The sequence below is a fragment of the Balaenoptera acutorostrata genome, chromosome 14 (genome assembly GCF_949987535.1).
Source record: "Balaenoptera acutorostrata chromosome 14, mBalAcu1.1, whole genome shotgun sequence".
NCBI lineage: Eukaryota > Metazoa > Chordata > Mammalia > Artiodactyla > Balaenopteridae > Balaenoptera > Balaenoptera acutorostrata.
The window spans coordinates 19,898,609-19,915,159 of NC_080077.1; the positions used below are offsets into that span (position 1 = coordinate 19,898,609).

A 16,551-nucleotide genomic window follows, 5' to 3' on the forward strand; every position below is an offset into this window, starting at 1 on the left:
CAGTCTCTGCTATTCACTAGCCAAGTAACTTTTTGTGAATCATTTAAAGGCCCTAATTTCAGCTTCTTTTTGTACGAAATGTAAATAGTACTCATTCTTTTTACCTCATACAGTTGTGTTGAGAATCAGGTGAGGTAATGTAAGTAAATGTACTTTGTAAACTATGAAGCAGGTTTATATGCCTTCATGCTGAAACTTGAAAAGAAATTCTAAAATGTTAAATTCACCTCTGTTCAGTTGAAAACTGTGTTACACATTTCTCACATTATAAAGCAGTTATATCGGGCTTCCCTGGTGGCGCAGTGGTTGAGAATCTGCCTGCCAATGCAGGGGACACGGGTTCGAGCCCTGGTCTGGGAAGATCCCACATGCCCTGGGGCAACTGGGCCCATGAGCCACAACTACTGAGCCTGCACGTCTGGAGCCTGTGCTCTGCAACAAGAGAGGCCGCGACAGTGAGAGGCCCGTGCACCGCGATGAAGAGTGGCCCCTGCTCACCGCAACTAGAGAAAGCCCTCGCACAGAAACGAAGACCCAACACAGCCAAAAATAAATAAATAAAAATAAATAAATTTTTTAAAAAAGCAATTATATCGATAGCCCTATTTATAGTTTCAGAATTGACAGAAGGAAAGGAGAAAATTTAGAAGCATTAGATTGTAATTAATTCTTCCCTGTACAGTCTAACTATACAACCAAGCATTCCCTCTCTTTGCTGATAGTGAGTGCCAAAAATTGTGGCTCAGGGATAACAAGTATGTAAGAATTCATGGATTGTATGCCTGCGTTCTGTCCACTTCTCCCACCCACACACCAAATCTTGATCTGTTCTGTCTTCCCTAATCCCAATTTTTATAAACATTTAAACACTTATTGCTGCTATAGCAAGCCATCTCTAGGTACAAAGCAGAGTATAAGTAGTGAAAAATAATCTTTGCCACTTATTCCTGTGTAATGCTGGTTGATTCTTGTTCTTTAGTGAAAAAATATGAGAATCTCAGTGATTAGGGAATCAAGCTCAGGATAATACAGGAAAATGAAGGAAACTGTGTTTATTGATTATCTACCATTAGGAAGTTTTAAAATTGTACTAAGTGGGCTATCTCATATAGGCTTCTCTCCATTTGGGTCAGAATAAATCAATCATTTTGTTTGTTTATTTAGCTCTTAAATATCAATGCCAGTATTAAAATTCAAGTATTTTGACTACAAAACTTCATACTACATTGTTTCACTAGACTCAAGCTACATAACCTTAATCAAGGTCTGTTTTCCTATACATTTTAGTGTTTGATCTAGTAATAGGGGTTCCCAAACCTAACCGTGCTTAAGAATCCTGTCATGTGCATCAGAATCTTCTGGGAGAATCTGCATTTTTAACCAGCTTCATTGATTATTCTGATGATCATCCAGTTGGGAAATCATTGACTTGGTTGGTAGAATTGGTGTTCTCATCACAGTCTCCCAGATTCAGTTCCAGTTAAGGAAATATTTTTTTTCTAGCTACTTAAATGGTGCATCACACATAGTAGGTACTGCATTTGTAGAATGAATTTGTTATTGAAAGTGAAAACATCTAAGGGAGATTTGGTAGGTATATATTTAGTGTTTGTGGGGTAAATACTGTGAATACCTTTAAAAATGATGATGTTAAAAAATGTTTTTCTTATATCCTCAAAAATGGTATAGTACAATCAAAACTATTTTTATGTTGATTAATTCTGTGTAGGTTGGAATTTATCTTTTGGAAGGTGGCCTAGCAAAACTAGATTTTCTGAGTGATGCAAACTCAAGAATGAAAAAGTTCAATCAACTCATGAAGAGAGTGATGGAAAAGTTATACAATTTTATTATTCCAGGTAATATTTAAAGTAAACTTTAAAATTGCTACTACTGAAGAGCTGTGGGTTTTCCCCCAAATCCTATACATAACAACCAGAAAAACAGCTACTAAAACCATAGTAAAAATTTAAACCTTCATAAAATTGCTATATGACAAAATTATACTTATCCGAAATGCCCCTACTTCTATAATTTTTGTCTTTATTTGCTTAATAATGTGCTTAGCTTATAGTAATTACTCAAGAAATGTTTATGGAGTCAATAGGCAGAATTTAAAGGGATCTGAGCTGATTGGAATTTTTGCATTATTCCTGTGCTTTTTTATTTTGTCATGGCCGGAGATTCTTGGCTGGCCTTTATTCCACCTCTCCTTTGCAGTCTGACAAATAATCTCAAGAGCCTGCTTCCCATAAAGACCAGTTAACTTTGCTACTGTTTCTTGGCAAGACGTTGCATCCTTGGTCAGGACTGCAGTTGCAGAGTTGTCTGCCGTTGGTTCCCAAGGGAGAGTGTGGATGGCTTGATGCAGCCCATCAACACTATCGGAAAAACGGCTCAGATTCTCCAAGTCCTGCTCATGGTGGGTCAGCCTTATTTTAGGTGCAAATTATAGAACATTTTTATACTGGAATATTTGGGAAATCAGTTTCTGAGCTTGGATATTGAATTGTTTCTGCAGTACATTCTTTGCAAAGCTTCATAATAACTAATAATAGTAAATCATTTTGCATGTTAAAGACTTAAAAGGAGGAAAATCACTGGTTTTAAAATTGGAAGGAATGATTTTAGGTACACCTAGAATTTTTAAAGTTAGGATAAGAATTCCATTATTCTGCCTTTTAAAAATAATAAAATTTGAACTTTTCAAAGGAAAACTTAAAGGATTTTAAAGGAAAACTTCAAATTTAGTTACTCATACTAGAGTATACACCTATACTAACAGTCTGAAATAACCAAGCATATAACTACACATTAATTGTAAACTTTTGAAAATCTTAATATGACATAATTTTTGTTGAAAAAAGTAAATTATGTATTTTATGGTACAGTTTTTATTTTAGGGCATATGAGGCCTGTTCTATAAATGTGTGTAGGCCTATTTGAAACCTTTCAGTATTAAATCATTAGCTTTAGCTAATGGGGTTTGTAAATTTGTTCAAGAGTTTGAATTTTTTTTTTCATGTTGTAGGCATGAATCTTCTTCCACAGGGCAATTGTGCCCAACAAATGAGTCTGAAATTCTTACAAATTTGTATTGATGGTTTAAGCCCTTAATCTCCTAATTGGCTGCTGGTGCTGCTACCAAATACCTATCCTTTTTAGCATAAGAAATAGAACGGGAATCCTTGTCTTATTAGACATAGAAAAATTGTCTGCATATGGATTTTTTTTATGTTAAGATGTAAAAGTGAAATAAATTATCCTTTTACAAACTGCAGAAGATATTCACGTTCAGTTCCTCAGACGTTTATTAAACATCTACAATGCGCAAGCACGTGCTAGCTGCTCTGAGGAGCTATAAAAACAAGACAGCCTTTGCTCTCAAAGAGCATTACAGTTCAGTGGGGAAGGGATGAATACACACAAGTGATTGTATTACCAGACAGATTGCAATGTATTACTATATCCAAAGTATAAGTGTATTGCATGAACACAGAGGGGAATATTAATTCTGATCAGGGAAAGCAAAAGAAAATGTCATGGAAAAAGTATCAGTTGAATTATCTTGAAGGATGGATGGGTAAATTTTTGATGAGTCAAAAAACATACTAAGCAAGGCCCCAGAGGTGGAAGAATGCATGGTATGTTCTTGGAATAAGAATTGCTTGTAGTTATACATGTGGATGGGGTTGTTTTGAGTACATTTGTTCTTGGATATACAGATGTGTTGGAAGAGGATGAGGAAGATTCAGAGAGTGAGCCAGAGGGACAGGACATCGATGAGCTCTATCACTTTGTGAAGCGAACACATCAGCAAGAAACTCCGTCCATCCAAGTGGATGTCCAGCATCCTGCACTGACTCCTGTGTTGAGACCATACCAAAGAGAGGCTGTCAATTGGATGCTACAACAAGAGCATTTCAAAAGCACCCCTGCTAGTGGCAAGTATAAGATGCTTAAAGAAAGGCAAATTGATCAGAGGGATTATATGAGAGAGAGGGTAGGGGGAAATCGATCAGTAAACAAATCATATTGAAAACATAGGATAGAATGGGTGTTACTATGAACAAAATTATTTTCTAAGAAATCCTTCAAAATTGAAATCTAGAGAAATTCATTTATGAGTTCCCTCATCCATAAAAGTTCGAACTGATTTTTCCAGCCAAAGTAAAGGCTGCCTTGATTGGAATTTTTAAAAACCAAGAGATTTTTTACATGCCTTTTCAACCAGGAATTGCTTTTGTAACCTGATCAGATGGAATCTTCCTAATATATGTAAAAGGCTTTACAATTTAATCATGAATGTTAGGGACAGAAAGCAAATTTACAAAAGTAGGAGACTTACGTGTGACTAATCTAATTTTCCTAGGTTTGCATTTATTTTCTTTACTCCACAAAATAAATAATAAAATGAAACACCATCTAGTAAGTGTTTTCATAAAAGTAGTAGATTTGTGGGAGTCATTTGTGCACTTCTTTATCATTGTCTTTAAAGGCATGGACACAAGATGAGATTTTTACATGACTCTAGGAAGTAAAGTGTTAACTATTTCTCATTCTTCCTATATAGATTTATTTTAATCAGTGATGAATAGCTCTTATTTCTCCCACTTTTTTATCCAACAAACTTTATTTTTTTTAACTTTTTATTTTGGAAATATCAGTTCATAGCCAGTATTATTTCTTCTTCTTCCTCCTCCTCCAGTATTTTGAATTATTTTGAAATAATAATCCCACATATTGTATCATTTCTTCTGTTAATATTTCAGTTTATTTCATTAAAGATAAAGGAGCTTTTAAACAGATATAAATATATGTACAATGCATTTTAAAACCCAGTAATTCCTTAATATCACCAAATTTCTCTCCCTTCCTTCCCTCCTTTCTCTCTATTTCTGCCTCTTATAGTTTGTTCAAATCTGAAACCAAATAACATCCATATATTGGAATTAGTTGCTGTCTCTTAAGTTGCTTTTAGTCCATAGGTTTTATCTCCTCTCTCTTGTATTTTTTTCTTATATTTGTTTAAGAAATGGTTAGCTCTGTAGAGTTTACCACAGACTGGATTATTTTTTCTCCAAAATGAAATAATTTTTTTCAACTAAGGAATTTGATTAAGGTGTAACTTACATACAGTAAAATGCACAGACCTTAAGGGCACAGTTTGATAAGTTTTGATGAATCTATGCATCTGTGAAACCAGCAACTCAGTTAAAACATAGAACCAGACTTTCTCAAAAGTAGCCACTGGCCACACATGCCTCTTGAGACTTGAAATGTGGTTGTCCAAATTATGTGCAGTAGGTTTAAAATATATACTAGATTTCAAATAGTACCAAAAAAAGAATGTGAAATATCTCACTACTAATTTTTATATTGATTGCATATTGAAATGATAATATTTTGATCATATTGGGCTAAATGAAAACAACTATTAAAATTAATTTTACCTGTTTCTTTTAATATTTCTATCATACACGGCTGACATAAAGTATTTCCATCACCCCAGCAAGTTCCATAATTGCCCAGTCAGTTCTCCTACTTCAACCCCTTCGGGAGACAACCACTGTCACCGTAAATTAGTTTTGCCTGTTTTTGAAACAAACGGAATGATAAAATGTGTACACTCGGGTGGAGGGAGTTGGCCTCTTTCAACATAATGTTTCTGAGGTTCATCCGTGCTGCATGTGTCAGTGATTCATTGTTTTTCGTCCACAGGCTGGATTTTGTTGATTAAATCCCATGTGTCATTTAGTAGTTTTTCTGTTCCCTTGGTTCCCATAAATTAAAGCTTTTTATCTTTTAAGTTTTTTCGTTTTATAAAACCTATGTGTCTGTATTCCTACTTCATCTATTAATCCCTAAAGAAAGTAACAAAAAATGGCTTACCATTTCACTGGTGAGTAGAGACATACTTCCTACTTAGCAGTTGGTTTGAACAACTTAAAATATTAAGGGAAGGGTTAGTGGAAGAGTCTGGCTGAAATAAACTCAGTACTTCAGTGTTATAGTTTTAGATATTATTTCCTCAGTTAAGCCTTTCCTCCCACTCAGACCCATATAAAAGGTTAGGTCTGATTTACGTTAATGTATTAGTCCAGTATCATGTATCTGTTGAGTTATTTAAAGACATCAGGTAACTTCTCGAAGGATTTATAAAAGATAAGCTACTTTCCTTTATTGGGTAAGACTTGGTTATGTGTATTAGTTTTCTTTTCCTGTTAATCCTCTGTAATTTGCTATACTTTTTCTGTCTTATCACTTGTTTATATGGAACATATTGGTGCCCAAAGCAAAGGAAGCTAAAGAATAATATCTGAAGAAAAGAATGAGAGGAGTCCTAGCCTTTTTCCCATGTGTATGTGCCTTTCCAGGGTGTCCTGACTGTTAGCTTACTTTTCTTTTAATGTGATTATCTGGCAGAAAGGAAAACAAACAGAATCTTGTTCTTATGATTATATTTTTCTTTAGAAAATGCCCTGCACTTCCTATGGCGAGAAATTGTTACATCTGAGGGTTTGAAACTCTACTACAATCCATATACAGGCTGGTAAGGCAAAACTTTATGTACTTGATAGTAAAAATAAATATTACAAAAACCTGTATGAGATTGGTAGCATAAGTCTTCAACCTCAGCAGTACCTCAAGAAGGAATACTAAGTCCAGGTCTCATTAGACATTTTTATAGATAGACATAGAATTAATAGCACTTGTAATTTTTCAGTAGATAAATGCAGTATAATAGACTTAAGATGCATAGTTATTGATATTTAAAGAGATTATAATTTTAGGTAAAAATGTCATCTTGTTATGGGCCAGTTCATTAAATTTGTTCATTTCTATTATGAAAGAGTTTTAGGAATCATTAAATATGACTAGTGAATCAGTAGTTATTGCCATTCTTATTTTTTTATTCACAGATTCATAAAGGTCACAGAAAGAAGGCAGACATGCTTCCTTTTATTTATAGAAGAGAAAAATGATGACAGTACCAGTTCTGTTTCTGCAGACTTTAGTTGTCAGCTCAGGCAGGTTTTTGATCACAGTTCTTATATTCATGATCTAGGGATTATAATTGTTGCAACCTAAAACATAATTTTTAAAAGCTTAGCCTTCTATGCATTTCTCCCAGTTCTCTTTAGGAACAGTGTAATTTTTATTTGCATTCCTATGATGTGTTTTTCTTGTTTTTTCCTTAGCATCATCCGTGAGTACCCAAATGCTGGGCCACAGTTGCTTGGTGGAATCTTAGCAGATGAGATGGGTCTCGGAAAGACAGTAGAGGTTTTGGCTCTGATTCTGACACATACTCGACAAGATGTCAAACAAGATGCTCTCACTCTTCCTGAGGTAGTAGGAGTACTATAGGGCTTGGGAAAGCGGGGACATATGTTCTCCAAAAGCATCATGTATCGAACATTTGCTTGGCACTTAAGTCAACACTTTCAGTTTACTCTGTGACTAATGATTTATATTAGTTGTTAGTTAACTTCAAGTAGGCACAGAAATGGGATGTTTGTGACCTGGAGGGGTTTTTTAAAGTGATATTGGCCAACTAGGAAGGCGACATGCTGTCACTTACCAAGCTTCCTTCTAGCTGGCAGAGAAATCCCCTTAGGAAAGTTTCATTACTTCCTCAAATGTTTTGTCACCACTTCAAGTCTCCGTATTACTGCTAAATATTTTTGAGAGCTATTTTTCAAAAACTGCAAATCTCAGATATATAAATCTTAGAGTCAAATATCAATAATTAGAACTTTGTTACAGGATAAACAGCTTAGTAATTAGATTGCTAGATGAAACAAACTGTGAGTCTTTATTCCAAAATACAATTGTGTTTAAAAATACAAATTTTAGAGTTTATAAGAAAAAGAAAAAACTTCAGTGAGGCAAATATAGCTCACAGTTCATATTTTCCAATAATGGAATCTGAAATCAGCCCATTAAATCCTGCCGAAATGAGGCCACTAATTAAAGGCATAAGTGTAATTACCTGTATCGCCCACCATGCTCACAACCTTAGTGGTTATGTGATCTTTTAATAGTGTATAGTTTGCAAAATTAGCCTTTCAGATTTGAGTAAGGGTTAGAGTAGGGAATGTCTATTTCCTTTGTAGAAAATGAGTTGGAGTATTCAGTTTTAACTATTGGTAACTTCCTTTGGATATTTTCTGTTCATTAGCTGTGTTAATTTTAAGTTATTTTGAGTATTATTACAAATTCAATGGGTTATTACTATTTTAAACAAGGCTTGAAAAGTTAATTTCAGAAGTTTCACACTTAGAATTTAGGTAATTTAAAATAACATGTACAATTTTAAAAAGTGATGGCTAGCTGTAAACTCTGAAATAAAAAATAAGGTTTATATGTGTGCATAACATATTTAGCCCTTTCTTTCATAATTTATTATAACTCTTTTTCATCTCCTTAATAGAAGGAGGGTTTGTCTTATTAAGCAACTCAGAATACTGAAAGCAAAACACTGTGTGACTACTTAATGTTGTTTATATCAGGGAAAAGTGGTGAATTATTTCATTCCATCACATTATTCTGGAGGAAATGTAAAAAACACAGAAACCCAGAATACGGAATTTGAACCAAAAGAAAAAGTTCAGTGCCCCCGTAAGTATGAAATCTCTTAAAGATAACACCTTTTTACAGTGATCTTTGTTCTAGTTCTTATAATCATTATATAGAGATATCTTGTAATTGTTATGAATAATTGTTTCTACAGTTATTTATACTTTGCATAAAAGTTCAATTACAAGGCATATTATCTTAACAAAAATAAACGTTTATTCTTTGGTTTGACTTGGTCCAGACAGTTTTTTGCTTAATTTGTTACATTTAAATTTCTTTAGCTTACAGTTTAAACCAGGCTTTGATAAAGAGTAGCTACTTCAAATTCTGCTAGCAAATGAATGTTTCCCTTGCTAATGGTAGCATTTATGTAAATAACTGTGAGAAGTTTTTTTTTATATATAGTTTTAAATGATAGTTGATTTGTAAGATTAGCAAATTAATGTAATTCTTCCTTAAATTATTCCATCACAGTAATTTATTTCTTAATTATTGAGATAAATTTTTATTACATATTCTTCAAAATGATGATGTACAGACAACATATCTTTAATAAATCTTTGATTTATTTTCTTCTTAACTTGGTCCTCGGTACACATTAAGATTAACTGAGTTTTCTTTTCATTTTAATTGTTTTGACTGAGTTAGCATATCCTTTTGCATTTAGCTACTCGTGTGATGATCCTGACAGCTGTTAAAGAAATGAATGGAAAAAAAGGAGTTTCCATTCTTTCCATCTACAAGTATGTCAGTTCTATATATAGATATGATGTTCAACGGAACAGGAGTCTTCTGAAAAGGATGCTGAAATGTTTAATTTTTGAAGGTCTTGTGAAACAGATCAAAGGCCATGGTTTTTCTGGTACTTTTACACTGGGAAAGAATTACAAAGAAGAGGATATACATGATAAAACAAAAAAGCAGGTAACAGAGCATTTATTAAGTAGTTTTATGTGATGCTTTACAGAATAAGTTGACAGACCCCACCTGTCTGAAGCTCTTACAGTCTGATGATAAAAAAACAAACATTAGGAAAAACGCTTACGGCTGTGACGTATGTTTTCTACTCCCTGAATATAAGTTCCATCAGAGTAGCAACTTTATTTTGGTCACCATTAAGCCTGGAGAAGAGTGCGTGACATATGTCAGGTACTCAATAAATATTTATTGAGTGAATTATAAAATTAGTTTGTTACGCATATTATAATTTAAGATAACTTTTCTTACCCTCATGTTGTTGTCAGCAGTTAAAAAAGCATGTTCCATACTTTATAAAAATATTGATACCTTACATTTGCATAGCTCTTTATATACAATGAATCTTTTACATAAGTTTTTATTTTTCCCATGTCATCACCTTATAAAATGTTTATATTTTGTTATAAAACTGCTGCTTTGTGGCCAATAAGTTCAGTTTGCCTTTAAGAAAATAGTTACAAATTGGCAAACATAACTCAAGAAAAGACTAATGACAACAATTCAAAATGTAGAGTTACCAGCTTAGCTACTGTGAAAGAAATGGCAGACCAAAAAGTTCATTTCCTAGAGCAGGGAGTCTCCACCAGTTTCTCCCCAACTAGGTTCGAAGACTGCAATGAACTTCTGTGCTTTTAATAATCCTTCTGCTACCCAAAAAAGAAAATCTCCTTCAGTTAATGCCAGTCATTCCATGTTAATGTCATTCATTCCTCTGTTCAACCTTGACTGTGACATGACTTCTAGGAAGCTATTGCTGGCACCTACCTCCCCATCACAGCCCCTCTCTGTTATATAACCCTCTTATGCATTCCCATAGCATCATTTTATTTATTACTGTTCTGTCTTTTCCAACAGACCCCTTTGAGACCAGGAGCTAAATATTCCTCATATATATATCCCCAGCATCTAACATGATGCCTGGCACAGAATTGGCATTCAATAAATAATTGCAGGAGGGTACACAGTTAGAAAGGAGAAAGAAAGAAGGAACTTATTTGCTAATTGCAGTAACTAGTAGATTAATTTTCACTTTGTTTAAATGCTATATTTTGATACTTGGTATTTTTATAATTGCCCTAGTTTGTATATTTATGTATTATAAACTACCAGTCTTTTATTGATTTAGGCAGATTGTAAATTATAAGAAGTTGATGTCAAAATTAGTAGCTCCCTTTACCTTTCTAATTTTTGTTCACTCCAAATCTTAATGATACAGCAGTAGAGCTTTCTTTTGCTTTTGGAGGGAAAATCAGGGAGGGGAGTTCTTAGAGCAACTTGAAAGCCACTGATCAAGAGTGATTCTCCTCAGGGAAGGGGTAACAAAGACTGGCTACTAGATTTTTATGTAAAGCACATGAAGTTGGGCATTTCATTTCAGATATGTCACTCTGTTGAAATAAATTAAATAAATAGTATTTTTCATAGGCTGTGGGGAGTCCAAGGAAAATTCAGAAAGAATCCAGAAAACCAGGGAGCAAGGACACAGATTCTGAATACTTGCCATCAAACACCTCTGATGATGATGATGATCCTTACTATTATTACTATAAGGCCAGGAGAAATCGTAGTAAATTGAGGAAAAAGCCTGTTCCATCCACAAAAAAGGAAAAAAGTCAGCTTAACATCAACCTCAACTCACAGGATCTCTGTCCAGCTGCTGGTGACTCTGCAGTTACTGATGTTACCACATCTGAAAGTACATGTGTCTTTGAAGTCAAGCAAAAACATGCAGCAAAGGACCAAGCTGAATCTCTAAATCCTGTTGGTCATGACATGCCACATTCTAATATCATGGGTCCCTATAATTCCTCCGATTATCACTTTGAGTGCATATGTGGTGAAGTTGACCAGGTAGACCGTAAGCCTCGTGTTCAGTGCCTGAAATGCCACTTGTGGCAGCACGCAAAATGTGTGAATTATGAAGAGAAGAATCTGAAGATTAAACCTTTCTACTGCCCCCACTGCCTTGTTGCGATGGAGCCAGTATCAACAAGAGCAACTCTGATCATCTCCCCTAGTTCCATCTGTCATCAATGGGTGGATGAAATCAACAGACATGTGAGGTCATCATCTCTTCGGGTCTTGGTAAGGTAGTTTGGACTCTTTAAAGGGATAGGAAAATGTAAATCTTCACTCCATGATAATTTTTATAATCTTTGTCACTTTGTTTTTTATCCCAAAAATTAACTTAGTGAGATAATAATAATATTAAATCAGAACTTGAAGAGGAAATTGAGAGTAAGAAATAGAACCGTAGACTGTTTATTCTTTTCTGACATCAGAAGTTAAAGCACTTTGGGTGGAAAGATGAAAGCTTTTGAAAAAAATCTTGATCATATAAATGAAAAAGTCTTTGTATAAGCGTTTATACTCTGAGAGAGATGCAATTCAAAGGCAGCATTGTGTAATAGTATGAACTTGTATGATCTTTCAACTTTTAGCTCCAGAATCTTCCTCTGAAGCCTCAGTTACCCCATCTGTAAAATAAGGATTTACTCATTCAACAGATATTTATTGAGTACCTATTATGTGCCAGGAATTGTGCTAAGTTCTGAAAATAGTACCCCCTCACAGACTTTTTGTGAAGATTAAATGATTTGATAAAGTGCTGGCACATAGTAAGTGGTCATTTAATGTTGTTGTTCACTACTGTTAGTTTTCTTTACTCTCTTTGTTCTTCTTTCCACACAAATGTTATGTATGTTTTCTAGATTTCAGCCACTAAGATAGGCATGGAGAATACAGTAATATGTAAAACACCATCTTTGCCATTGAGGAGTTCTGTTCTGTAGGGTAGGCAAACCTTGGTTTGAATCTTGACTCTACCAGTTTGGAGCAAGTCACTTCATGTTTCTTATGTGTGGGATAGAAATAATAACAACTAACAGGATTGTTGTTGAAAGTAGGAGATAAAACTTTGCATGGTGTCTGAAATATAAAAGGCATTCAGTAAATAATAGTTCTTATTGTTCTACTTTTTCACACCATTGTGCTTTTGTACAAGCTATTCCATCTGCCCACCTACCTGTAAGTCCTTTTCCCTTTTTCTCCACCTGTGAGGACTCCTAAATGTACTTCAAGATCTACCGCAAATTTGAATTCCTCTCTGAATTTACCTTCTTAGCCATAGAATTGGTCTTTCCACTGTAAGCCTTCACATTTACTTCACATTTACCGTTCCATTCACATTACTTATGTTATTAGTCTTACACACTAAAATGCATCTTTCTCTAGACAGGTATAGGATGTATCTTATAGCATGTTTGGTTCTAAACAAATAGAAAGGGCTCAGTAAGTGTATAAATAAATGACTATTTCAGTATCTTTGATGTGCCTTTCTGCAATAACTATGTCTATGCTGATTATTTCCTAGGTATATCAAGGAGTGAAGAAAGATGGTTTTTTACAGCCTCATTTTTTGGCAGAACAGGATATAGTCATCATTACTTACGATGTCCTTCGTTCAGAACTAAACTATGTAGATATCCCACACAGCAATAGTGAGGATGGGCGTCGCTTAAGGAACCAGAAGCGCTATATGGCCATTCCCAGCCCCCTCGTAGCTGTGGAGTGGTGGAGGATTTGCCTTGATGAAGCTCAGATGGTTGAATGTCCTACTGTAAAAGTGAGAATTTCTGCAGAACCTTCTGAGGGCTAGGGAAGAGAAAAGGGAAAGGGATTGGAGGAGACTGTCCATAGAAAATTTAATAGTTTAAGTGTAGTTAACCCACAGCATTGACATTGGCCAAAAGTTTGCCTTTGAACACTCAACATTTGCTTTTCTCTGTGTATGAACTATATAATCCTTAGGAATTATTTTGGTAATCTGTGAATCATTGCTCTAAATGCAATGCACATGTATATTTGAATAAGATGGCAGTTTTTGTGTGATGCAGATCAAAGTATTTAGGGACTTTTATAAGCATTTCTGCTATGTGGAAGGCTCATCATATAGCCTCTGATAACTTTGGCAGTTTTTTTGATCAGAGAGACCAAATGGTAATAGAAAAATACTACTTTAGAGGACAGAATTTTTATTCAGACTTTGTTGTATGTCTTTATTCTGTCTTCACTGGCCAGTCTGTAACCTGAATTGAATTTATAAATCATGTCTATTAGCATGGTGGTTCACATCTGGAGGATGGGGTGGTCTAGGGAATGTATCAGTCATTCAGGGGGTATTTTCATTCTACACATACTTGAACTACCTTTCCTCTTTGGAAGGACACATGGCAGCCTCCTGCTAATGAGAACCACTGTACTAGAAGATAGCCCATTGAATATGACATTCAATATTGAGTGTGATAAGTGTTTGTTAAGAGCAGATGCATCTGACCTGAAACACAGCTTGTCATGGGCTATTTTCATAAGTAAACATATTCCTGACTTTTGAGTTTTTCCTGTGTCTTTTTTCTTTTCTTTTTTATTTCATATTTCTCTCCCATCAGGCTGCAGAAATGGCTCAGCGCTTAAGTGGGATTAACCGCTGGTGCATCAGTGGCACTCCAGTACAGAGAGGATTGGAAGGTAATGTATGGTTTTCTCACATATTTATTGCATATATTTGAAAAGCTTAATTTTTTTGAACAAGAAGTATTTTATGTTTACCTTTGGCTAAAATCCTTACTTAAGTGATTATATATGTATTTATATTTGACTCCTAATAGTTTCAAACACTTACCTTTTTAAATGGAATCAAGTGATTTTTGTTTGTATATATGAGGATAGATATATGGTGAGTAGTCCCATTGTCCTAATTTGAGCAGTTACTGTGCATGCTTGAACAGTGTAGACATAGGCCTGACTTGAACTCAAAGTTCCAAATGGTGAGTAGAAAACAGGAAGAACCTGACAAGAAAGAAAGAGGGAAAGAGCCAGAGAGAGAGGAAAAAGGAATTAATTTCACTTGGCCGTGTCTATAAAAATAAGGACCTCCCGCTCACACAGTATAACTCATGCTTCTACATTAATCTCATTCATATAACTTATTTTTTCCATAGAACATAGACTGCATTTTTAAAACTTTTGTTCAAGTTGCAAATATTTAAAACTAAAAGTTTAAGTATGTGTTGTTTTATATAACAAATTTCCTGAAAAGCTGTCATTAAAATGTGGTTAAATTATAAAATATAAATATTCTTGGAGTCCTGTGGCAAATATTCATCCTCAAAATTTATCATTCTGAAAATTCAAATTTTCATATATTGTTTGTTTCTAGCAGAATAACTTATCATTCTGCTAAAATAAAAATATCAACATCCATTACAATGACGTGAAAAACAATTTTTTTGATGATTATTTTTAGGGGAAAAATATTTTTTAGGAAGATTTTAGGTATATATTTAAATACCTGTGTAATTTTAGTAAGTTACATTGTGAAACATATTTATAGAATAATATCAGACTAATTAAAAGGCCAAATTTAGTGGTCTGCTGTTACATTGGAAACTGCCCAATTATGATATTTAGGTGTTAATAAGATATCATTCAGCTCAAAAGTTAGCTGAGAAGGTATAGAAAAAAGAAAATGACTATCAAAGTTACTTTTTTTCTAATTTTAATATTGAAAAAATATGAGCAATAATTCCTCAGTTCCCTGGGCAGTTAGTTTATCTTGGTTGAATAAGATGTTGGCAGGTGTTTTGAGCACTTGTCACCATTCAACAAATTTTTTATTAATTTTTTTAAACACCTTTATTGAGGTATAAATGACATATAATGAAACTGTAAATATTTAAAATGTAAAATTTATAAATTTTTGACATATGTATTTACCTGTGAGTTTATTTCCGCAATCAGCATAATCACCCCCAAAAGTTTTCTCATGCCCAAATTACCTTAAAAAATAGCCTTTCCCAAATTTCTAGAAATTTAGTTTATTTTTCATCTTTGCTTCCATGATTCGCTGATATCTTTAATACTATGACTCTTGTAATATATCTGTTCTTTTTGTAGTTGTTGCAATGGAAATGTTAGCCTGACGTGACTTACTATGTTGTATTTGGAAGTAGAACTCTCATTTTTTTTCTTTTTGTGTTAGACCAGGGTTTCTCCACCTTAGCCCCATTGATGTTTAGGGACAGATAATTCATTTTGGGGGGGAGCTGTTCTGGGCATTTTGGATATTGAGCTTTTACCCTCTAGATGCTTGTAGCATTCTTGCAATTGTGACACCCACAAATGTCTCCAGACATGGCCAAATGTCTCCAGTGGGCAAAATTGCACCCCTCCACCTCCACCTCAGTTGAGATCCACTATGCTAGACTGATAGAGATAAATCAGATTTGATGATTTATTAATTAACAACATTCGTTTTTGCACCATGGTAAAGTCAAAAAATTGTAAGTCGAACCATTGTAAGTTGGGCACCGTCTGTATTCTCAGTGTGCTTTTTTTCTTTCTTTTCAGATCTTTTTGGGTTAGTGGTCTTTCTTGGTATTGAACCTTACTGTGTCAAACACTGGTGGGTTCGACTTCTCTATCATCCTTACTGCAAGAAGAATCCTCAGCTCCTCTACAGCTTTATTGCCAAGATACTGTGGAGGTCTGCAAAGAAAGATGTGATTGACCAAGTCAGTAGGATAAGTTTTTATTGATTAAGGGTATTAGGAAAAAAAAAAGAAGAAAAGCAGAATTTTGGTAGAAAGTTAAATTTCCAGGTGAAATCTTCTTTTTTCTCCTCTGTATAGATCCAGATACCCCCTCAGACAGAAGAAATCCACTGGCTCCACTTTTCTCCAGTGGAAAGACATTTCTATCACCGTCAACATGAAGTGTGCTGCCAGGATGCAGTAGTAAAACTCAGGAAGATTTCTGACTGGGCTTTGAAGCTCAGCAGCCTGGACAGAAGGACTGTCACCTCCATCCTGTATCCATTGCTGAGGCTCAGGCAGGCCTGCTGCCACCCACAGGCTGTTCGTGGGGAGTTCTTGCCACTCCAGAAAAGGTTTTATTACCAATTTTCTTATACTGCAATTGGTAATACAGTAG

At 34.6% G+C, this 16,551-nt stretch overlaps 1 protein-coding gene across 4 annotated transcripts in view; it reads left to right on the plus strand.

Annotated features, from left to right (window-relative positions):
* SHPRH (SNF2 histone linker PHD RING helicase) overlaps nt 1–16,551 on the plus strand; it is an 87,667-nt gene that overhangs the window by 11,521 nt on the left and 59,595 nt on the right. For 3 of the 4 annotated variants that reach the window (XM_007171339.2, XM_007171340.2, XM_007171342.2), the window contains exons 3-13: nt 1,730–1,859; nt 3,726–3,944; nt 6,475–6,553; nt 7,203–7,353; nt 8,517–8,625; nt 9,251–9,507; nt 10,987–11,646; nt 12,935–13,186; nt 14,010–14,088; nt 15,970–16,133; nt 16,251–16,507. In XM_007171339.2, coding sequence (XP_007171401.2) covers nt 1,730–1,859; nt 3,726–3,944; nt 6,475–6,553; nt 7,203–7,353; nt 8,517–8,625; nt 9,251–9,507; nt 10,987–11,646; nt 12,935–13,186; nt 14,010–14,088; nt 15,970–16,133; nt 16,251–16,507 — 2,357 coding nt within the window. Of the gene's footprint in view, nt 1–1,729; nt 1,860–2,261; nt 2,423–3,725; nt 3,945–6,474; nt 6,554–7,202; nt 7,354–8,516; nt 8,626–9,250; nt 9,508–10,986; nt 11,647–12,934; nt 13,187–14,009; nt 14,089–15,969; nt 16,134–16,250; nt 16,508–16,551 lie in introns of those variants that run through there. The other variant, XM_007171343.2, reaches the window with a different exon arrangement.